This window comes from Camellia sinensis, chromosome 7 (genome assembly GCF_055761805.1).
Source record: "Camellia sinensis isolate YWXY chromosome 7, ASM5576180v1, whole genome shotgun sequence".
NCBI lineage: Eukaryota > Viridiplantae > Streptophyta > Magnoliopsida > Ericales > Theaceae > Camellia > Camellia sinensis.
The window spans coordinates 2,938,183-2,962,906 of record NC_138967.1 but is presented as its reverse complement, the minus strand read 5'-3'; the positions used below and the strand labels follow the sequence as shown (position 1 = coordinate 2,962,906).

Below are 24,724 nucleotides of genomic sequence, written 5' to 3'. Positions count from 1 at the left end.
CAAATTTTTTACCAAACATTTCACATGGGTACGAGACTCACACAAATTACATGTGTGTCGGTCCCACACCAATATGAGAGGTTTGGTAGAAAATTTGATAATTTATTTATGATCCCTAACATGACTCAAATAGTTCTTGACCAAAAACATTATAAAAGCCTCACTTTGATTCATAATTAAGCACTACTAATTTTTATAATTTTTATAATTAATGTTAATTTGGATTATAACTATACAACACAAAACCTTATAACTGTGATAAATTTAATTCATAAAAATAATAAAAAATTTCATAAAAGCCTAATAACTGAAGTAATTCTGCTTGTAACTATTTTTTTAATTTTATTTTGTAATTGATTGTTTTTTTTTATGAAAAAAATTTTAGTTTTGAAAAAAAATAAAATAACAAATCTTCGTTTGAGTTTTATTTCTTAAACTATCAAACAAATTTTAGTATTAAAATGATTGGCAAATTCGTAAAAAAATCATTAACACTGGGATTTGGAAAAGAAATGGAAAAAGAAAAATATAGGTAAAATGTAAATAAAATATACTTATATTTTACATAATTTTACATATCTTTTCTCTTTCTTTTTTTTTTAAATCTCTTCCAAAATCTCGTAAACAAACATAGCATAAAAACTCAAGAAAATAAGCTTAAGTTCATAAAATTTGCTGGTAATTATTCTATTAGCCCTAACTTTCTAACAAAGTGCAACTAGCCTAGCTGGTCGCTTGGCCTGGCCCAAGCGACTGATCAAACAGTTAGGCTTTGTTGGATCTATTTCATATTTTATTTTGTGGGTTTTATACTTACAACGATTATTTGAATCATTCATTTCACAACCTTTATAATGAAGACCATTTGATCATCCATGTTAAAAATAAGCGTCATCAGATATTCATAAATAGATGAATATTTTGTATTATAAAATAAACGATTTAAGTTTAAAACTCATAATTGGCATCTATATTAAAAAATAAAACATAATTTGTTTTTGTCAAATAATATGTGATGAAGTTGATTTTTTACACAACTTATCTTTACTGTTAAACCTATGAGAGGAACGGTTCAAATTATCGTGTGAGTCCAATATGATATGAGGCCCACGGAATAGAGTATTAAAGGATATATGGATAGTAGTATGATATGAAGGAGATATAGAGATAATAAACAAGTCGAATATGTGACTATTTAAATTTGGTTTAAAATTTTTTATAATTTTTAAAATTTATTCAAGCTTGATTTATTCAATTTTTGAATTGATTTCAAACGAGTTTTTATGGAGTTAAGTTTGAGTAATTTAATATTTTTATATAATTTTATGTTTATCGAACTAAGTGAGCTGAAAAAATAATTGACCGTTAAAATTTGATTTAAAATGTATTCTACATTATCTTATTTACCGGACAAATTGAATTTGAATAAGGTTTTGACACGGGTAACAACTCGAACGGACAACCCCGAGAAGGAGGACCGTTCTGACTATTGTTACAAGTTTGAAATCCTCCCGCCAAAATAGAATCATAATCACAGAGAAGAGAGGGAAGAGAGATGAAGGAATACCAGCTTCAAACTCCAAAGATGGAACATCAACACTAAAAAATTCGCAGATCCAAGTCCACCTTCGAACGCTCTAACAAGCCGCACATAGTATAATCAAAACCCTAGCTCTCTGCTCTCTCTCTCTCTCTCTCTACAAACATATATCTATCCATTTCATGTGGATTTAATTTTCAAATCTCTCATTTTGTTAATTTACTGTTGCAGAATAGCCAAAAGTGCTTGAATTCTGTATTTACATCGGTTTCAAAAGACTTGATCGAGTTCTCTTCTATCTCAGAGATTTCCGAGGATAATCAACTCCGTGAATCCGCAGAGGTAAATCCGAATTTCACTTCTCAATTGAATGTTACCTACTCTTTGTGTGATTGATTTGTACTTTCGATCGTGTTTTATTCACTGTTGCTTCGCGTTTGATCGTTATTGCCTTATTCAATTTGCAACAATGTTGCTTACTGTTTGATTGACAAACACTGTTTTGATATTAATTTGTTAATTGTTGAGAGTGAATTTGAATATGTTTCTGTTACCTACTCTGAGTGATTGATTCATATAGTTTGGTCGTGTTTTATTCACTGTTGCATAGAGTTTGATCATTATTGTTTTCTGTTTTACTTCGCGATTCAATGTTGCTTATTATTTGAATAAGTTTATGTTTCAGAGCTTCATCGCATCACCGAATCAGGTGATTTCGCCTTCATTGGAGACATTTTCTCCATCTGATCTCACTCCATTGTCGTCCACTATCACTGTGGACAAGGATGAAGTAGTTAATGTCTCAGTCGGTCATTGCAGATCTGCTGAATCCAAAAAGAGTGTGGACATTGTCTCTGTGGAGGCAGAGGTGGTGGTGAATCATCTCAAGCAAGCGCAAATTCAAGTTATGAATTCAACAAATGCTGATCTCCAATCTAAGAAGCTTTTGAATGCATTAATTGAGGTAGTTATCGAGGAATTCAATGCTTTGCGTGAAGAGAAAGATCGGTTAGGTGAACTTGTTTCCATGAAAACTCGAGTTGTGTTTATGATTTTCTTGCTGTGGATCGTTGCTGTTTCGATGTTTCTTCACTTCAGTTCTCGGGGACAAAGCTCCTTCAGTGAACGTCCACCAACATGAAATCTAGTGTGGTGGTCCATCATAAATTGATTGTCACCGAGATGGTAAGATTTTTTTTCTTGTTCAGCTTACTTGGTTTCATTTTCTCACCTCAAAATATGCTGCTAAGTTTGGGTAAACTGGTAAACCACTGCTAGACTTTGACATTGCCTTTACGCTAGGATTTTGCTCAACATTTGACATCTCTATGTTATAAATTGACAGTATTCTATTTAATTCATCTGAGTTTGTTGGATCAAGCATTATGAATACCCAAAGCAAAAGGTGTCCTTAGAAATTCTGAATAATTGCATTTTTTTTATTATTATCTATCTTTTGCAATCATGTAGCCGACTCCATTTGATGAAACTTAAGACTTGGTTTAGTTTGATTTGATTTATCTATCTTTTGCGATGCTCAGAGATGAATATTCAAGCTAGAAACCAACAATGATTTATATCACGTTTCTTACAGAAAAACAGTGATATGCATATGACTTGCATGAGAAAGAAAATTAAGTTCTATATAGTAAATGAGTTGAGGATATATTCCATTCTGTGTCCCATAGCCTTTCCTAAGTGTGATCAATTAAAACCTCCGTACTTCTCTTTTCTGAAATTGGTGCAACATGTATATATGTGTAATCTCAAATTACATGTCTGATGTCCTTATTTCCTTGCCTTGAGCCGTTGCTAATGCATCAATAAAGTTTGCCAATGAGGAGGAAATGAAATGCTGTGCTATTGAATACAAATTTCCCGTGCAGTCTTCCCAAAATTTCATCCACGCTGGAATTCTTCTTGCTGGATTCTTTGTATGTTGTTGTCATTTTTTTTTCATCTCATGCGCGCTGATGTAACAAAATCGCAATTTATGTTTAGTTATGTACGGATAAGAAATTAAATATCACTATATCTTAGGAAATTACCCCTTCATCTCAGTGTCGGTGGAACTACTTGTATAGTCCCATAACAAAAATTAAATATACTTTTGTTTGTGTCTGGTGGACACATGAGTGTCAAATATTTGTACTCATACCAGTATACTTGTATACTGACCCATTTTGTCTCTTGGCAACTCGGGTGCGTTCTGTTTGAGCGCAGCCGAACTTCCTTTGCAGGATTAGTTGGGACTACGGTGATAACGAGAAATAACTACGGTTATAGGACATGTCTTTCAGACTTCTTTTGTTTTTTGGACTTTATAGTTGATATTAGTTTATTTTTTTATTTTTTTTTTATGACCTTAGAGCATCTCCAATGCACTAGGCATATAATACTTGTTAGTTAAAATGCCTAGTGTGATTCACTTTTTTCAATTCCAATGCACTAGGCATATGATTAGTCATTTTGGCTCAACTCATATTCACTAGCTACATGTAGCTAGCCTTCAACACTAGGCAAAATGCATTCAATCATTAGGATCATTTCCCTCCATCTTTGTTGTTAATGTGGCATTCTATAAAATTAATAGTATTTGGATAAATAGCTAAAATAAAGAGCATGGTTGGAGTAAAAACATAAAACAGTTAATAGGCAAAATAAAATATATACTTTATAGTAATATTTAGATAGGTAAAATGCCTACTACCGTTGGAGATGCTCGGCATTGTGGATTTTTCTAACTTTACATTATTTAAGTTGTTTTGACTATTTGTTACTACTTTAATGTTGGAGGTATTGATTATTTATGAATTTATGATAGATAGTTTGGTTGGCATTTTTTTTTTTTTTTTTTTTTTGTACCCCTTGTAATTTTTTTTGAGCATTGAAATTTATTTGAACCATATAGAGACGAGAACATTTAGATTTTTGTTTTACCCCTAGGATTTGGATGTTGGAATATTGATTGGGGTTTAATCCTAATTTAATATTTAATTGTCCAAATTTTGGAGCGTGGCACACACCAATCAGTATCGATCCATCGCTAATTGTGGATCAAATTTTGAAATTTATAATCTGTCATCGAGACCACTCCGCGTTGCTATAGTTAATATATATATATATCTATATATATATATATATTAAACATCTAATGGAATATCAACGTAAAAATGAGTGAGAGATATTTAAGATGTGAAATTTGTTACAAATTAATAGTATATATATGAAAAAATAGTTTGTGTTATATATATATATATATATATAATATTATGCAAATTAGTGTCGTATATTATGCAAATACTTGATAATTGTTTAAGAATATTATTCAATCAACTAGTAAATTGAAATTGTCTCAAATCACTCAAATCGCAGTTTGCTTATTTATTAATCCGTCATTCACAATTTAATTTGTAATTTTACTCTCAAATCATCCGAATTGCACCACGCATACCCCTCATCACAAGCGCATCACAAGTATAGGTAACCATTTTGAAAGAAAGAAAATAGTAATTAGATTATTGCATAATTGTTTATAATTGGACAAACACACTATTACATTAAAATTGTTGATCCAATTGATAGTTTTTGGAAATTAATATTTGGGGAGGAGAGACATTACACACTTTGACTACTATATATGGAAAATTCTCTGGATTTGAAGATAAACTCAGAAATTGATATAGAAATACAAATTTGTGACGAAGATTTAACCTTTTTCGTATGACCCACTTCATGAATGAATCTTAGATTTCCATTTTGCATTCTTGATAAATTTATGATATTTCTTTTTTTCTAAATTTGTAGACCCACTGCTTATATATTGATATTGATACCTTTTTTTTCAACAGTGGTACCATTTTATTAGGAACAACACAAAATTTTCATCCCATTAACCCTTGGTTGGGGGACATACAAAGGAGTGGTGTTCCTCCGGAGGGAGGCGCTGGATCTCAGCTTTATAATCATCATTGTGCTCACTCTCCGCATCAATGCTAGTACTTTCACTTTTTTCATTTGAACCCTTATTGTTTGCACCAATATTAACCTTTCGACTACGATTTGCATCACATGGAAGCCGATAATCCACCAAAGTGGGCCTTTCTGTATTGGCTTGTAGAGTTGCCAATATCGACATGAAAACTACCAAGATTAGTAGAAAGGATTCATGGTTCAAGCCGCACCGCTAACCTTAAAAGAAGTTATATAAAACAAATTAGAAAGTCAAGCACTACAATAAAAAAGGTCTTTGGTGACAGACTGATTTTGTCTCCAAACATCAAAATTTCGTCACTAAAGTGATCTGTGACGAAAAAAATTTGTCACCAGGTTCGTGGCCTATACGTCGTCACAAAAAGTACCTGGTGACGAAAAACAATTTCGTCACCTATTTTTCATTTTTGGCGACGAAATGTTTCGTCTCCAAATGTTGAATTTTTCGTCCTCTAAAACACCAATTTCGTCACCAAAAGTAAATAATATTTTATTTTAATTGTTTTTTACGATGAAATATTTCGTCACCAAATATATTTTTGTGACCAAAGTTTTCCTCACCAATGATATAGATTAAGGTGACAAAAAAATTCGTCACTAAAATGAGCAAAAAAGAAAATTATTCAATGACAAAAAACATTTTGTCACCAAATATGTCAATTTAGCGACGAAATATTCAGCAAATGTGACGAAATTATTTGTTTCGTACTATATCATTAGTGACAAAATTATTCGTCATGTTTTTTGAAAACTTATAGCAACATTTTTTATTTCGTTACTAATAAAAATTAAAAATTTTGAAAATGGGGGTACTATTTTCTTCCGAAATTTTTTCTTTTCAGTAACAATTCCCTGCGCATTTCAATAACCTGTTCAATAAAATATCTATTACAAATCAATACAAAAATCTGTTCATTTTCATAAACATCACAATCGAATTTTAGCTCTATCCACAAAAATACAACATGAATTGCATGCGGATTATAAACATGTCTCCTAATATCCACAAAAACGTTTACTAATATCCACAAAAATATAATATCAACCATATGCAGATTACCAAACACATCTCCTAATATCCAACAAAAAATATGTCTACTAATATCAACAAAAATAAAATATCAAGGGCGGATTACCAAACATGCCCCTTAATACTAACAAAAATATAAAATTTACAACACAACCAAAATACATCTAAGGTAATATGAACAAAAACACAAAATGAGCTACCATTGGCCCTCCAAATTACCAAACACGTCTATATCAAATCTCGAATCTGCAAAAAAATGAAACAAAAAAAAAAAAAAAAAAAAGTTAGACAATTACTATCTTATCTATAACATATACAATTTAACATGCATTTTTAGACTTAGTTTTCAAACCGGGAGTCCCGTGCTAGTTCCGTAAGTTTCCACAACTCACATTGGTCCATCCTGAGGTGTTTGAGGTGTTTCCCGGGCCGTCTCGTGGCTGTTGCACAATTTTCGCCCCCGAAGGCCTATTTTCAAACTTAAGTGTGAAAAAGTGCAATTTTGGACTTAGTTTTCAAACCGGGAGTCCCGTGCTAGTTCCGTAAGTTTCCACAACTCACATTGGTCAATCCCGAGGTGTTTGAGGTGTTTCCCGGGCAGTCTCGTGGCTGTTGCACGATTTTGGCCCCCGAAGGCCTATTTTTGAAGCTTAACTGTGGAAAAGTGCATTTTTGGACTTAGTTTTCAAACCGGGAGTCCCGTGCTAGTTCCGTAAGTTTCCACAACTCACATTGGTCCATCCCGAGGTGTTTAAGGTGTTTCCAGGGCCGTCTCGTGGCGGTTGCACGATTTTCGCCCCCGAAGGCCTATTTTCAAGCTTAAGTGTGAAAAAGTGCATTTTTGGACTTAGTTTTCAAACCGGGAGTCCCGTGCTAATTCCGTAAGTTTCCACAACTCACATTGGTCAATCCCGAGGTGTTTGAGGTGTTTCCCAGGCAGTCTCGTGGCTGTTGCACGATTTTGGCCCCCGAAGGCCTATTTTTGAAGCTTAACTGTGGAAAAGTGCATTTTTGGACTTAGTTTTCAAACCGGGAGTCCCGTGCTAGTTCCGTAAGTTTCCACAACTCACATTGGTCTATCCCGAGGTGTTTAAGGTGTTTCCCGGGCCGTCTCGTGGCGGTTGCACGATTTTGGCCCCCGAAGGCCTATTTTCAAGCTTAAGTGTGAAAAAGTGCATTTTTGGACTTAGTTTTCAAACCGGGAGTCCCGTGCTAGTTTCGTAAGTTTCCACAACTCACATTGGTCCATCCCGAGGTGTTTGAGGTGTTTCCCGGGCAGTCTCGTGGCTGTTGCACGATTTTGGCCCCCGAAGGCCTATTTTTGAAGCTTAACTGTGGAAAAGTGTATTTTTGGACTTAGTTTTCAAACCGGGAGCCCCGTACTAGTTCCGTAAGTTTCCACAACTCACATTGGTCCATCCCGAGGTGTTTAAGGTGTTTCCCGGGCCGTCTCGTGGCGGTTGCACGATTTTGGCCCCCGAAGGCCTATTTTTGAAGTTTAACTGTGGAAAAGTGCATTTTTGGACTTAGCTTTCAAACCGGGAGTCCCGTGCTAGTTCCGTAAGTTTCCACAACTCACATTGGTCCATCCCGAGGTGTTTAAGGTGTTTCCCGGGCCGTCTCGTGGCAGTTGCACGATTTTCGCCCCCGAAGGCCTATTTTCAAGCTTAAGTGTGAAAAAGTGCATTTTTGGACTTAGTTTTCAAACCGGGAGTCCCGTGCTAGTTCCGTAAGTTTCCACAACTCACATTGGTCCATCCCGAGGTGTTTGAGGTGTTTCCCGGGCAGTCTCGTGGCTGTTGCACGATTTTGGCCCTCGAAGGCTTATTTTTGAAGCTTAACTGTGGAAAAGTGCATTTTTGGACTTAGTTTTCAAACCGGGAGTCCCGTGCTAGTTCCGTAAGTTTCCACAACTCACATTGGTCCATCCCGAGGTTTTTAAGGTGTTTCCCGGGCCGTCTCGTGGCGGTTGCACGATTTTCGCCCCCGAAGGCCTATTTTCAAGCTTAAGTGTGAAAAAGTGCATTTTTGGACTTAGTTTTCAAACCGGGAGTCCCGTGCTAGTTCCGTAAGTTTCCACAACTCACATTGGTCAATCCCGAGGTGTTTGAGGTGTTTCCCGGGCAGTCTCGTGGCTGTTGCACGATTTTGGCCCCCGAAGGCCTATTTTTGAAGCTTAACTGTGGAAAAGTGCATTTTTGGACTTAGTTTTCAAACCGGGAGTCCCGTGCTAGTTCCGTAAGTTTCCACAACTCACATTGGTCTATCCCGAGGTGTTTAAGGTGTTTCCCAGGCTGTCCCATGGCGGTTGCACGATTTTGGCCCCCGAAGGCCTATTTTCAAGCTTAAGTGTGAAAAAGTGCATTTTTGGACTTAGTTTTCAAACCGGGAGTCCCGTGCTAGTTCCGTAAGTTTCCACAACTCACATTGGTCCATCCCGAGGTGTTTGAGGTGTTTCCCGGGCAGTCTCATGGCTGTTGCACGATTTTGGCCCCCGAAGGCCTATTTTTGAAGCTTAACTGTGGAAAAGTGTATTTTTGGACTTAGTTTTCAAACCGGGAGTCCCGTACTAGTTCCATAAGTTTCCACAACTCACATTGGTCCATCCCGAGGTGTTTAAGGTGTTTCCCGGGCCGTCTCGTGGCGGTTGCACGATTTTGGCCCCCGAAGGCCTATTTTTGAAGCTTAACTGTGGAAAAGTGCATTTTTGGACTTAGTTTTCAAACCGGGAGTCCCGTGCTAGTTCCGTAAGTTTCCACAACTCACATTGGTCCATCCCGAGGTGTTTAAGGTGTTTAAGGTGTTTCCCGGTCCGTCTCGTGGCGGTTGCACGATTTTCGCCCCCGAAGGCCTATTTTCAAGCTTAAGTGTGAAAAAGTGCATTTTTGGACTTAGTTTTCAAACCGGGAGTCCCGTGCTAGTTCCGTAAGTTTCCACAACTCACATTGGTCCATCCCGAGGTGTTTGAGGTGTTTCCCGGGCAGTCTCGTGGCTGTTGCACGATTTTGGCCCCCGAAGGCCTATTTTTGAAGCTTAACTGTGGAAAAGTGCATTTTTGGACTTAGTTTTCAAACCGGGAGTCCCGTGCTAGTTCCGTAAGTTTCCACAACTCACATTGGTCCATCCCGAGGTGTTTAAGGTGTTTCCCGGGCCGTCTCGTGGCGGTTGCACGATTTTCGCCCCCGAAGGCCTATTTTCAAGCTTAAGTGTGAAAAAGTGCATTTTTGGACTTAGTTTTCAAACCGGGAGTCCCGTGCTAATTCCGTAAGTTTTCACAACTCACATTGGTCCGTCCCGAGGTGTTTCCGGGCCGTTTCGTGGCTTTTGCACGATTTTGGCCCCCCGAATGCCTATTTTCAGGCTTAAGTGTGGAAAAGTGCATTTTTGAACTTAGTTTTCAAACCGAAAGTCCCGTGCTAGTTCCATAAGTTTCCACAACTCACATTGGTCCGTCCCGAGGTGTTTGAGGTGTTTCCCGGGCCGTCTTGTGGCTGTTGCATATTTTTTCAACTAGTTCCATGCCTACATGTTGGAATAGTTTTCTACTTAGTTTCATGCCTACATGTTGGAATAGTGCAAATGTCAAAGTAGTTTCCTAATTGGGAGCCACGTACATATTTCAGTGTTTGTGATGTTTCTCGGGCTTTTACGTGCATAGTTCACTATCTTAGTTGAAGGAGAAATTTCTACTAAATTAGCATAGAAATATAATATACTAACCAAGAAGCTTGTTAATCAGAATCTGAACTTTCCCCACTCTCAAAATTTCCCGTGATACCTTTCTGTCTCAAACACTCGATGATACTTTGTATCTTCTTGCTTTGTTTCTTCTCTGACTTTTCAAACCTTGCAATTTGTTCTTTTTGTTGTGCTATTTGCAGCTCGAGGCATTGAACATGGTCACTATTTTCAGCAGGTGCAACAGTTGTATTCACAAAAAAAGAAGGCCTCATACCGAGTCCTTTTACATAACCTGGCCTTGGCTGAAGCACCTTCACTAACAACTCCTCTGGGGTCAAGGGGATCGCACTAGTCTGCGAGAGGTGTTCTGCTTGCGTCTGTATCAGGTTGTCCTATTAATTTGAAATAAATCAAAGTATAAGTTATTCTACCCTACATAGCAAAATAAATAATATTATCAAAATTGAAAGGCATTGCCTTGTACATACATAATTAACTTGGCTCTCCGATGAAATCCATTCATGCGTGTCCGAATTGTAGTGGATGGACTTGTAAAATTCTGCTAAATCGGGCACTTTTCCATTTACAATTATCTACTTCATTTGTTTGTCAATGTTAATTCAATGATTTAAATAACAAAGCCTACTAATCCAATAAAATAAATGTGTAGAACGCACCGAGCTGTGTACCCTGACCGGGATTGATTTTGATCCACATCGATGTTTTGTTTTCATTTGCATCCTATTATTCACATTAGCTAGTGATTGTTCCTACACAATTGAAACACCAATACAAACAAGAAAAGATAACATTAGTAAGAAAAAACTTAATTTTTGACAATTAACATACATAAAACATTTTACCTTGAATTTTTGACTATTCCACTTGTCAATTAGAGATGTCCACTGATTGAGAGTAACTCTTGTAGGTGGGTGGCTTCTCGCGTAATCCTCCCCTCTTGCATCCTTAAGTTGCTTGTATTGTTTGTGCAACTTATAGGTGAAACCACTCAATCGTTGACCAAACTGTGTGTCTAAAGCCTTTGCTACATCAGTCTGATTGCCTTGTAGATCAAACTGATCCTGCAAAATGAAAAAAAATTAAAAATTACAAAGAAACAAAGCCTAAACATGAAAAGAGTTTGTCAATAATTACCGCTAAGCGTTGGATCATCGGCTCCTTATCAGCAACATTCACCTTCTTCCACCTACGAACACTCAGGTCTGGTAACTGCGTTCGAACCTCTATACCAATTTTGGAGACTAGCTTGGAGGCGTTGTCTCCTACTGGTGCACGAAACTGTTCAGGTATAGGAACTAACATCTTCCCATCCTTCTCGACAATGCGATGGGCCTGTATGCCACGTGTCGGGCCACGACCACGTCTGTCATGTGATGCTGTAAGGATATAATATTAATTGAGTTAGTAAGTAAACAAATGCAAGTTAAACCTTAAAAACAACTTTGCAAACTTACCAACGATGGTAGATGCAGTCACCTCGTCCTCAGGTTGCACATTATGAGCTGGTAAGGGTTGGGTACCGGCCTCTTCACTTGGGGGATCCATCATTTCCTCTGGGGTGGGAGGTAATGGCCTTGAATGAGACCGTAAACGAAGTCCTGGTGCCATCTGTTGTTCCTGAAAGAACATAATCAAACAGTGAAAACAAGATTTAAAACAGTTAAAATATATTTTATAAAAGATATGATGTGTAAGATATGTGAAGAAGAAATGTAAAAAGTAAAAGACATGTTCACTCACAAATATAAAATGTGTATAATACCTCGCGGTCAAAGGAACCCAATGACTCATCATCGTTGTCATCCTCACTCTCTGAAGGGTTATACTCAACATCATCATCTACCTCAACCCTAATTCCCTTTTCCCTTGCAGTTGCACATTTGGGCTGAACCACACTCCCTAAAGAATTTGTAATATTCTTCACTCCAAGATTATTTCATGACAAATTAGGGTACATCCATCGATATTGTACGGGTCCTCCAAGAATAGCCTCACGAGGCAAATGAATAGCCAAGTGGATCATCACATCGAAGAAGGCTGGAGGAAAGATCTTTTCAAGCTTGCATAAAATGTGTATTATACGTTCCTCTAATTTCTCTAGTTCGCTCCGCCTTAGTGTCCTAGAGCATAAGTCTTGGAAGAAATTGCCTAACTCAAAAAGTGTTGTGCTAATTTCTTTATCCACGTAACCACGCATTCCAATGGGAAGAATTCTTTGTATTAGTACATGGCAGTCGTGGCTTTTTAGGCCTGTTAGTCTACCATTTCTTGCATTCACTGATTTGGATATGTTTGCCGCATACCCATCTGGATACTTGACAGTTTTTAAAAATTCAAAGAAACCCTCCCTTTCTGCAGGTGTCAATGAAAAGATTGCTCGAGGCGTGACATATGATCCATCGGGTCGTTGTGTTAGCCATAGCTCTTTCCTTATATCCATATCTTCCAAGTCTAATCGTGCTTTCTCTGTGTCCTTGTTCTTTCCATCAATGCCTAACATAGTTCCGAAAACATTTTCACTAAAAATTTTCTCCACATGCATGACATCAATATTGTGTCGAAGTTTTCGCTTCTTCCAATAGGGTAACTCATACAAGATGCTTACCTTTGTCCAATTAGGTGCTTGACGGGGCCTTTTTCTATTACTTGGATGCTTTCCATATATGACATCTGTCACGTTGTCCAACTGGTCTTGTATCTTTTCCGCCGGCAACTCCAAAGATCTCTTCCGTTTCTCAATCTTACCATTGTAAGCCCTACTCTTTCGCCTTTCTAGGTGGTTCTCAGGCAAGTAACATAGATGGTTAGTGTACCCCGTCTTACTTCTCAGAGATTGAAAATACGGTTCATCATTGCAAGTGTAACAAGAATAATGACCCTTTGTTCTCCACCCAGATATGTCACCAAATGCAGGCCAATCATGTATTGTCCACAACAAAGCTGCATGCATTCGAAAAGTCTCATTGGTGGAGGCGTCGTAAGTCAATGCACCATTTGTCCATAAATCATTCAACTCATCTACCAATGGTCGCATGTAGACGTCAATATCAATCCCTGGTTGCGATTCTCCAGGAATAAGTAATGACATCAAAGAAAATGGATCCTTCATAACCAACCAAGGTAGCAAGTTGTATGGAATGAGTATGACGGGCCACAAACTATAAGAGTTGTTCATGTTCCCAAAAGGGTTAAACCCATCAACGGCCAACCCTAGCCTTACATTTCGAGGCTCCAAGGCAAACTCGGGATGTTGTGCATCAAATTCCTTCCACTCATCACTGTCAGCAGGATGCCTCAATATCTCGTCGTCCACTCGTTTGTCTTTGTACCATCTCATGTCCTCAGCACTCTTCCTTGACATGTACAATCTTTTCAACCTTGGTGTCAAAGGGAAGTACCGCAATACTTTATGAGGGATCTTCTTACCCCTTCCACGATTGATCTTGTATCTAGATGTCTTACACGTCGGACATTTATCTAGTGTTGCATTCTCCTTCCAAAATAATACACAATCATTTATGCAAGCATGAATGAGCTCATATGACAAGCCCAAGTCACGTAGTATTTTCTTAGCTTCATAAGTTGACTTTGGAACCAAATTTTCTTTCGGTAAAAGTCTACTTAAAAACTCTAGCATCATATCAACTGACTTATTGCTCCAATGATTTGTTACCTTCATATTAAGCACCTCAATCACAAACTTTAACAAAGTATAATTTGTACAATTTGGGAACAGCTCACGCTTGGCATCAATCAACAATTGATCAAAAGTTCTCACTTCCTCCCTTTGGGTTGTATCAGTCGATTCCCCTCTTATTCGATCTTTTACTAAGGCGTCAATACCACCTACAATTTCATCACCATCAAGTCGCATCTCATCATCATGGTAAGCCTCGTTTGAAACACGGGGTTCCCCGTGCTGGTGCCATACAGTGTAAGTTTGCATAATCCCATATTGGAGCAAATGAATTTCCACATTTTGAAGATTTTGTCTACAAACATTCACACACTTCATACATGGGCACAACAGATTACCAATATGGTCTAAAACCCCCATTGCAAATTGAAGAAATAACTTGACCCCATCATTATATGGTTTACTCATCCTTCCATTAGCCGTCCTACCTAGGGCAATCCAACTTTTATCCATGTCTGATCACAAATGAAAGATTAGGAACAATATAGTATAATGTAGACTTGTGTATTTATGAACTAATTAAATTGAAAAATTCAATAACAACTTCACCAAATATATGTCCAGATCTTTAATGAAGATTCTTATACAAGTTCTAATGTTATATGCAAGTAAGGAATAAAAACTAACAAAAATGGTCATTATTGATTTTAACATTCTAACACCACCATGAACAACAAATCGTTAAAAAAAAAAAATAATCGCACATGATGTATATTATACATTGAGTTATATTCAACAAATCATTAAAAATAAAAAATAATGGCACATGAATCTGTGTGTATACATTGAGTTATATTTAACTATTGAGTTATATTCAACAAATCATTAAAAAAAAAATAATGGCGCATGAATCTGTGTGTATACATTGAGTTATATTCAACTATTGAGTTATATTCAACAAATCATTAAAAAAAAAATAATAGCACTTGAATTTGTGTGTATACATTGAGTTACATTCAACTATTGAGTTATATTCAATAAATCATTAAAAAAAAAAAATAATGACACATGATGTATATTATATATACATTGAGTTATATTCAACTATTAAGTTATATTCAACAAATCATTAAAAAATATATATATAATGGCACATGATGTATAGTATATATATTGGCGTCCATCCATCTCCTTGGGATTATATGATCCAAGCTTGTACTATTTTCCACTTAGCCTCTTATATCCCTAAGTTTCAAATGCATTTCATGACAAATTAGGCACTCTATAACTGATGTAGAGATGCGTATGAAATGAACGAAAAACACAAAGAAAACAAGAATAATATTTTATATATTTCTCTGAATTTTATTACTAAAAAGATAATTACTTAATCTCAAAATCTTACATCCCAATTTATAATAAAAAAGAAAATCATGACTGTGTCAATAACTTCAATATTGGGGTAAATGGAATGCATCATATGTCATGCAATTCAAATAACTACTTGAACAGCAAAGGTCTTTTTCTTCTCATGTGGTTCATAATCATACAAATCTTAAATGTTCAGTCATTACCAAAACTCCGATTCGAATTACAATCAGAAAGTATACAAAAAAGTAACTAAAGAAAGAATTAGGATGGAGAAATTAAACCTAAATCTTTCCCCTCCAGAAACAATACTTTAATTTACTTTCACAGTATCTTAATCAAATTACAAGGTTCATATCTTAATCAAATTATAAGGTTCATATTCAGAATCTAATTATATTCAGAATCTAATTATAAATAAAATAGAGCAGGATATATATATATATATATATTATATCTATAACAATATCATGTATACAGAAGACAGAGTAGCAAAAGAAAAGATAAAAACAGGGAGCATCAAGAGAAAAGAGCAACGAGAGAGAGAGAGACTAACAGATCACCGGCGGTGAGAAGAGGAGATGAGATCGGCAAGGGAAGGAGACGCTAGATCGGCACAGCAGCGAGGGGCGGTGAGGCGAGGAGAAGATAACAGATCAGCGGCGGTGAGGAGAGGGTGACGGCGGTGAGGAGAGTGAGCCAATCGGCGCTGAATCTGTGCCTGAATCGATGAGGAGAATGAGCAGCGGCGTCATCTCTGTGTGTGTGTGTGTGTGTGTGAGTGAGAAATAGGTCTGAACCGATAAATTATTGGGTGTGTTTGAGGCGCCAAAACATTTTTATTTCCCTCTAAAATATTTAGTGACTAAATTATTTATTGGTGACAAAATTATTTCCTCATCAAAGATAAAAATATTGACCACAAAAATCGTTTTGTCACTAAATGATATTAAAATATTAAAAATTATTGGTGACAAAAATATATTTGTCATTAATAATTTTATAATTGGTGACAAATTTTTTCGTCACCAAAAGTCTCAAAATTTTGGCACCCTTCCAAAATATTAGCGGGAAAATATTTGGTGACAAAAAAAATATAAATAATGACGAAAAATAATTTCGTCACCTAATTTTTTTATTATGATTTAGATTGGTGACGAAATTTTATTTTTGTCTCCAAAAATGGTACATTTGGAGACGAAATATGATTTTCCTCATTAAAAGATACGTATTTCGTGACAAAAAAAATTTTCGTCATTAGTTTTCGTCTCTAAAGACTATTTTTGTTGTAGTGAAGTAAGCAAAAGCACAACTGCATTAATAAAACTAGGATTACAGAACATACCACTCTTGTTGCTTGAAAAAAAAAAAAAAAAAAAAAAAGGAATGTATGAATGATGAAAATAATAGATTCCAAGTGTGCATGTCAATATATAGGCAAATTTTGTTACTATATCAATAATGCTATGAACAGCCCATAATGAACATGAAATATGCATTAATTTGGGGAGTTTATGTGTAGGTCATAATATGTAAACTTATTGTCCAATAAATCTTATGATAATTAATGACGTTTTTCAACAAACATTATTAAAAAATGTCATTAATTGTTAATTTTCAGTGATAGTTTGAAAATTTAGTCACAAAAAAATGTTAGTATTTATAAGTTTTAGCGACAGCTTAAAAATATCGTCACAAAAAAAGTCATTAATTTTCAACTTTCAACGATAGTTTGAAAAATCGTCACAAAAAAATATCACTAATTGTAAGTTTTAGCGATAATTTATAAAAATCGTGACAAAAAAAAATCACTAATTGTTAATTTTTAACGACATATATAAAAAATCGTCAGAAAGAATTATTTTTAACAACGATTTGACTAGGATTCATTTTCAATAGGGCTTGATGAGAATTAAGTTCAACTATTAAGACTTATTGATGATTTACCCTTAATTTTTCTATGTACATTTCTGTGATGTGCAGATAGTATTTCGGAGACAATATTTCAAGCACTAAGAAGGTAATTAGATAAGATTTCAAGCATTAAGAAGACAATTAGGGCTTGAGCATTAGGAGATTGCCAATGTCCTTGCACAATTTTGGAAAGGTTCAAGCCACCAATGGAGTAATGATGGTTAGGATTGATAATTAGTGAGCCACTAGGGCCAACTTGAACAATTAATTATTTATTTATTTATTTATTAGGTTTCCATGTTAGGGTTCAACAATATTAATGGGTGATACAACGGAGTTAGGGTGGCTGCTGTGCGGGGGGCATAGCTTCCACTATTGTGTAGTCAAATGGGCTCATTTTGATAATTCAAACCGTTCACATTTTAGAATAGATCAAGTAAAATATACCTGCAAAAAATTAAGTTAATCGGATATCGTTAACACTTTCATCCACTCACTTTTGTATTCATTTTAATACTTTAAATCACGATTTTTATTTATTTTTGTAGATGCAAATATAAGTTAATGAATGGGTAAACGATAGGGCTTGAGCATTAAACGATAGTGCTATTTAAATCACAATTAGATAAGATTTCAAGCATTAAGAAGACGATTAGGGCTTGAGCATTAAGGGATTGCCAATGTCTTTGCACCATTTTGGAAAGGTTCAAGCCACCAATGGAGTAATGATGGTTAGGATTGATAATTAGTGAGCCACTAGGGCCAACTTGAACACTTGATGATTTATTTATTTATTTATTTTGTAGGTTTCCATGTTAGGGTTCAACAATATTAATGGGTGATACAACGAATTTAGGGTGACTGCTATGCGGGGGCACAACAGCCACTGTATTCTAAAATTAAGTTAATCGGATATCGTGACCCTCTCATCCACTCACATTTGTATTTATTTTAATACTTTAAATCACAATTGCTATTTACTTTTGTAGATACAAATGTGAGTAAATGAATGGGTAAACGATATCCGATTAACTTGATTTTTTACAGGTATATTCTACTTAATGTGTTTTAAAATGTGAATAGTTCGGATTATCGAAATGGGCTCCAAAATAGACCAATTTGGCTGCAAAGTAGTAGCTGTTGTGCTTTCGCACAACAACCACCCCAAATCTTGATACAACATAACCAAAATAGTTTTTGACCAAAAACATTATAAAAGCCTCACTTTGATTCATAATTAAGCACTACTAATTTTTATAATTAATGTTAATTTGGTTTATAACTATACAACACAAAACCTTATAACTATGATACAATTTAAGGGAAAATTATTTATAAGTCCTATTAGGGAGACTTATGCTAGGTTAAGTCCTATGAAATTTCTTATTGAGTGTGAAGTCCTATTTAAATTAGAAAGTGTTCCATTAAGTCCTATCTATTGTGTTTTAATAGAATTAGTTTACTATTATACCCTTCATATATGTTGCAATGTTTTAACCGTTTTGTTTCCATATTGTTTGGTGTCGTGATATGCGCTATGATCACGGAGTCTGTTAGGTTTTCAAAATTGTATTGGGTTGGATGGTTTGGTTGTTTCATCTTGCCGCTTTGGAGTCAGATTGTTTTGAGGGAAGGAGATCAAGTTGTCTGCTAATTCAATTGGTGAGTGTTGCTCTGGTTTTTTCCCGAATGTTTTGTTTTCAATGTCCTCATATATCGTATGGATTTTGCAATCTGTCATAGCAATCCATTGGCACACTTTGTTATGGTAATCTTGCATCAACTTCCATGGTCTGTGTTACATTTTGTGTTACATTCCGTGGTCTGTGTTGCATCAATGTCCTCATATATCGTATGGATTTCGCAATCTGTCATAGCAATCCATTGTCACACTTTGTTATGGAGATCATATGTACAACCATACATTGGCGCAATTCTGTAGATTCGAAGGCTGTTACGTGCGTAATGGTCTGTGTTACATTCGTTTGTATTTAAATTGTGTTTTGCAGTTGTGCTACTTTTTCAAAACATATGTGTCACATTACGAATCGCAAAATTATTGGGCTTCATTTTTTTTCCTTCTCAATGTCATATTTGCTTGTCTGTGGATACTATTGAAATGTATGTGAATGTAACTCACATACACATGGACATGAGCATGGTTTTGGTATTGTGTTGTCTAATTCTTGTATTTACTGTGGACATATGTGTCACATTTCGTTTCGCAACCTCTTTGGTTTCTATTTTTTACAATTGAATGTGACAATTGTATCGATTGATGGAATTTTTTGGAATGTATATTAATGTTAATCTAACTTCTTTTTGTGATGTTATTTAATTTGGGTTGTCATTGTTCACATATGAAATTGAATGTGATTGATTGTGATTGAATGTGGGTTGGACCACGTTGTACGATGCCGATGTTGCGGCGCTCACATTTGATTTCATATCACAAATCTTCCATGCTTTGTTATTTTGTTTTTTGTAGAATGTATGCCACGGTTAATGTTTCATTCATTTTGTTGTGCAGGAGATGGACATCATGCTTTTTTGCACCTTTGGTTCATCTACGGTTGCTGTCAGGGGTGTTAATGGATTGACATTAAAACAATTGATACAAAATTTATGTGATAGGTGAGTGGATGTGACGCCATCATCGATTTCAATATCTTACAAATTACCGTGTCACGAGAACCAAGTCATGATGTGTAATGATGTGGACATGGAAAGCATGTTTTCCATGGCAAGGTCCATTGGCGTTACCCATATCAACGTTGCGATTGACTTGCAAAATGAGGTGGATGATTTGAATTGAGGTACTCAATTTAGTGGGACTTTGTCTGCAAATCAGCTGGTTCCTCACAGTGAACCATTTACAGGTCCCCAACCTAGCGTAGATTTGTTGCCCAATTATTGTCACCATAGTGAGAAAATGTTGATGACAGTTGATTGGTCACACGACATTAGTCATGTAGGCCAATGTTTCGAAGGGGGTGTTGTTGCTTTCCGTTTGGTTTTGTCGAAATATGCTATTGAGTGTGGGTTTGACTTCAAATTTGTTAAAAATGATTCAGTGCGGGTTACGGCAGTGTGCACGTTGCGAGAGCAAAAAAGGTGTTCATGGTTGATACATGGAAGGGTTCAAATATGCAATGGTTATTTTTACTTGAAGAGGTTGAACAACTTGCATAGTTGTGGTGCTGTTGTTCACACTGAGAAGAATAACAGACTTAACTCTGAATTGGTTTGCAATATTATTGGTGATCGGTTACGTGATAAGCCGCTTACACGTTCCACTGATGTCGTGTTTGACCTTAAAAAGGAGTATGCCCTTAACGTTAGTTACCACACAGCATGGTTAGGTGGGGAGAAGGCAAGAGGTGAAGTGTATGGTGACTATTATGTTTCATTTGATCAACTTAGGTGGTACGCGGATGCGATTATGCATTACAACCCTGGGAGTTATGTTAACTTGGATTTTGAGCAGTCTACCGGCCGATTTGAGTGGTTCTTCATTTCATTCAAAGCTTGTATCGACAGATTCAACCATATCTGCCCAATATTGTTTCTTGACGGCATTTTTTTAAAAGGGAGATTTAAAGGCAATTTGCTTGCAGCGACGAGGAAGGATGGCAACTTACGATCATTTCTTCATACTTCCATATAGTAACGCATTACATTGTGGGTAACCTTTTTTTTTTTACTCCACTTTTGTAGTGGGTGATCCCCAATTGGAAGATTGTTTCCAATTTAATGTTATTTTACTAACATTGTGTGTGGTGCGATTCGAATTGTGAACAATTGTTAATGTGGATATAAACTTTGTTAAAAATATTTCATCTAACGGTAAACTTGCTGAATCTCCCAGGTTTATTCCCATTAGCTCTTGCTATTGTTGACTCTGAAACAACTGCAAATTGGACTTGGTTTTTACAACAACTGACAGAGGTTGTTAGTAGTGCTCGCACATTAACTTTTGTGTCCGACCATAATATTGGGCTGCTTGAATCCTTGCTTGCTGTTTTCCCATCTGCACACCATGCGTACTGCTTACAACATCTCCAAGCAAATTTGAGGGATAAATTACGATGGGTTGACAACTGTGTACGTTTTGGTTTAATGGCCAAGTTGCGTGAATGTGTGTATGCTCTGACTGAGGCTTCGTTTCAGCAGCATTGGACGAAGCTAAAAGAAACAGGACGATCTGGAATAAATAATTTCTTGGAAGATATGCCACCGAAGCATTGGGCCAACGCATATTTCAAGTTCGTACGAGACTTACACGTGCTAACATTGCAAGTACCCAATATGTGATAACATTTTCATTATGTTTTCATCATGTGAACAGGGGAAAACGGTATGGAGAGATGACCTCGAACGCTGCAGAATTGTTTAATAAATGGATACTTGATGCGCGTAATTATCCAATCACAAGGTTGGTTGATACACTCAGAAATCAAATAATGACTATGAGGGCTGAGCGTAAAGTTTTGGCTACTAATTGGAATGGGTTACTTTATCTGAATATGGAAAGCCATGTTAGGGAGGCGTACTCCAATGGTTGCACATGGATTGTTAGCCAGCCAAATGAAAACATATATGAGGTCCATTCATTTCCAACGGTGTTGATAGACGTTGGCAAGCGTTCATGTTCTTGCTTCCAGTGGCAATTGAACGGATTCCCATGTGCACATGCGGTGGTTGCAATACAGAGTAGTGCAAGGGATTTCAGTACATTTGTTGAACAATTTTTCACTGTCGATCAGTATAAAGCCGCTTATTCTGGATACATTCAGCCAATACCAACAGTTGACAAACCCTCTTTCTCGGAAGACAACTTCATCATATATCCACCGGTAGTTAAACGTCCTCCAGGGTGACCTAAGAAGAATCGAATACCATCTCGGGGAGAGAAACTAAGTCAGATTAGGTGCGGTCGATGTGGCCGCATGGGCAGTCACAACCGAAAGACATGTAAAGAACCAATTTAGTAATAGGCATATAGCATGAACTTTTGTAATCTGTTTTGAACAGCAGCATCGTATTATCGTAGTAGCATGTATCTGTCACGACCCAAACCCGCCCCTATAGGTTTAGCATCGTAACCGGCCAGTAATCCTTAGATTACCAAAGGCCTTCCTGTATAATCAAAATAATCGGGGCTTGAGGAAGTAATAAACAGAACACCAATAGTCCAACGAGCTGTGCATCTATATGAACAAATAATCACATGCAAAAGTGCTAATTTACCCACTTACATTACATAACATATAACACAATATCTTATACAAAAACAGATGTACGGGTCAAAAATGCATAACATAGCTGAAAGCTTGCTAACGGCCTTCCAGGCCTAGCCCCAACTCGGAGGCACCCAAAACACTTGGTAGGCTTCAAAACAGTGGCTCGGTCCAAGACTCCGCCTAAGCTTAACCTCCAAGACGCTCACCTATACATATATATAAAAACAGTGAGCTAAAACCCAGTGAATAACAAATGCGTAAAGGGGTTAAGAATGAATGTCCTTTCAGTAATTAAAACAGTCAATTGCATCTATAGATCAGTTATTCAATCAGTGACTCATATTTCATGCCAAATCAGTCATTTAGAAATCATAGCAATCATACGTAGTACATCCAATAGCAGAACAGTACAGTAGGTCTGAATAGACCGAACAGTCAGTCGATGGCCATCGAGACAGTAAACAGTATTGGTTCCAAACATTGGAACTAGCAGAGATCTCTGTAACAGTAACAGTAGCAGCAACAGTAATAGTAACAGTAACAGTATAGTAGCAGTAACAGTAACAATAACAGTCAGTTGCTATGGATGCCACGAGTACAGTTCATAAAGTAGAACAAACATTCATTCAGTAAACAATGTCATTTCAGAAAGCAGTACAGTCAATTGTTCAGAAAATAATTATAATTGAACATAGCTTTACAACATTGTTACTCACAGTGGACTTCCAGAAACGATTGGTCAGTCTTTGAGTCTTAACCTACAAACATAAATGTACATAGCACAAAACATGTCTCATTATTACTCATTCATGTGGCCATACATGGCTTAGCTTTCTCACTTTAATTTCCCATTCATTCCATGCTACATAACTTGTTCATATTGCCCATATACTTGGATTCAACACATATTTTCTAATTCACTTACTTATGTTATTTCTTAGCTTATTAATCTTTAACGGCTCATAAATCATGTCTAAGAATGCCCATAAAGAGATGGGAGTGAAGATATGTACTTAAAATATCTTTTGAAAACATGCTGAAAATAAGCTGGTGGCTAGAGCCAACTTCTCTTGGCTAGAGCCAGTAGAAGGCAAAAACAGAGCTCGCTCGAGTCAGAACTCCTTCACTCGAGCCAGCTTCTGCAGAGTTCAAAATTCTGAGAGCTCGTAATGTTGGCTCGAGCCACCACTTCTTCGCTCGAGCCAACTGTAAATTTCTGGGTAGCAAGCTTAACAAAAATGGCTTCCAAACCACCTTCAAACCTTGGGGTCTTGCATGATTTGATCAAACACACAAAAATAGCTTTCGAAAACTTCAATACAAGACCCTTGAAACATCTTTTATTCAAAAACTCATCAATTCTCGAAAGATTTGAGCCAAAACTTCTTCATGCAACATTTTTCGACTCTTTTCATGGTTTTTCAAAACCCTTCAAACATGGAATTTTGCTTTCAAAACTTGATCTAACATGGATGCATGCTAATTTCATGGTCTAAGATCAACATAATAATAAATTTTATGATCAAAATGATGATATAACACTCATACTTCCATGCATGTAAGAATCATGAGCAAATTCTTCATCTTCATGGCAAACCCATGTGAAATACATGCAAATGATCAAGGTACCTTTATGAATTCAACATTTAAACACATTATCTACATGCATTACAGCTTAGGTTCTTACCTAGAGCCTTGATCTTGCCAAAATTTTGCACAATATTGATGAATTCTAGCAAGGTCTTTAACTTCCACCTTGAATCTACCCCTTTCTCTCTCTAAAATGGAGTTTCTCTCACACAAAATGTAGAACTTTAGATTTGGGAGCTCAAAGTGTTGAAGAAATGGACTCAAGTGAGCTTAATGTGTTATATATATAGTTTTAATGCCATAATACATTAATTAAAACATAAGGCTTGCCAAACACAACTTAATTAATCATTCTGAATCAATTTTTAATAAAAATTGCCAAATGGTTCTAAAAATTCCAAATAACATATTAATGTAACTAATTTCGATTTCGGATACCGATAAGGCTTTCAATTTTCATATTAAAGCAAAATTCCAGACAGATCTTTTCTACGAATAACAGATAGAAAGCCGAAGATCATGCAAAATACATAATAAACACATAATTTTTTTTAACCACTTAATTAACATCCTTAATTACGGATTAGTAGTTAATTACAGACCGGAGTTGTTACAGTATCGAAGCCAATTGATGACAGATTTTAATAAGTGAAGACACTGTTTACAATTGATCATTCAGCTATTTTTTCTTTCATACTGTCTCATTC

The 24,724-nt window shown here is 36.2% G+C and overlaps 1 protein-coding gene and 2 long non-coding RNA genes across 4 annotated transcripts; 2 read left to right on the top strand and 1 right to left on the bottom strand.

Moving 5' to 3' along the window:
- The first annotated feature begins 1,408 nt into the window (after nucleotides 1-1,408).
- LOC114308319 (uncharacterized) lies at nucleotides 1,409-3,903 on the top strand. Of its 2 annotated transcripts, XR_014334497.1 has the most exons (4): nucleotides 1,456-1,654; nucleotides 1,772-1,882; nucleotides 2,226-2,725; nucleotides 3,764-3,903. It is a non-coding gene; the product is annotated as an uncharacterized LOC114308319 (long non-coding RNA). The 2 variants fall into 2 exon arrangements; XR_014334496.1 differs by lacking the exon at nucleotides 3,764-3,903 and having other exon boundaries at nucleotides 1,409-1,654; nucleotides 2,226-2,920.
- Nucleotides 3,904-5,183: 1,280 nt separating this feature from the next.
- On the bottom strand, nucleotides 5,184-16,678 carry LOC145794579 (uncharacterized). The gene is made up of 2 exons (XR_014334495.1): nucleotides 16,616-16,678; nucleotides 5,184-5,731 (listed from the first exon to the last, which is right to left on the bottom strand). It is a non-coding gene; the product is annotated as an uncharacterized LOC145794579 (long non-coding RNA).
- A 2,360-nt stretch (nucleotides 16,679-19,038) lies between these two features.
- Nucleotides 19,039-22,064, top strand: LOC114308336 (uncharacterized). Its single transcript, XM_028253901.2, has 5 exons — nucleotides 19,039-19,152; nucleotides 19,715-19,818; nucleotides 20,014-20,816; nucleotides 21,053-21,449; nucleotides 21,533-22,064. Exons 1-5 carry the CDS (start codon nucleotides 19,039-19,041, stop codon nucleotides 22,062-22,064), a joined length of 1,950 nt encoding a protein of 649 aa, XP_028109702.2.
- Nucleotides 22,065-24,724: the final 2,660 nt, after the last annotated feature.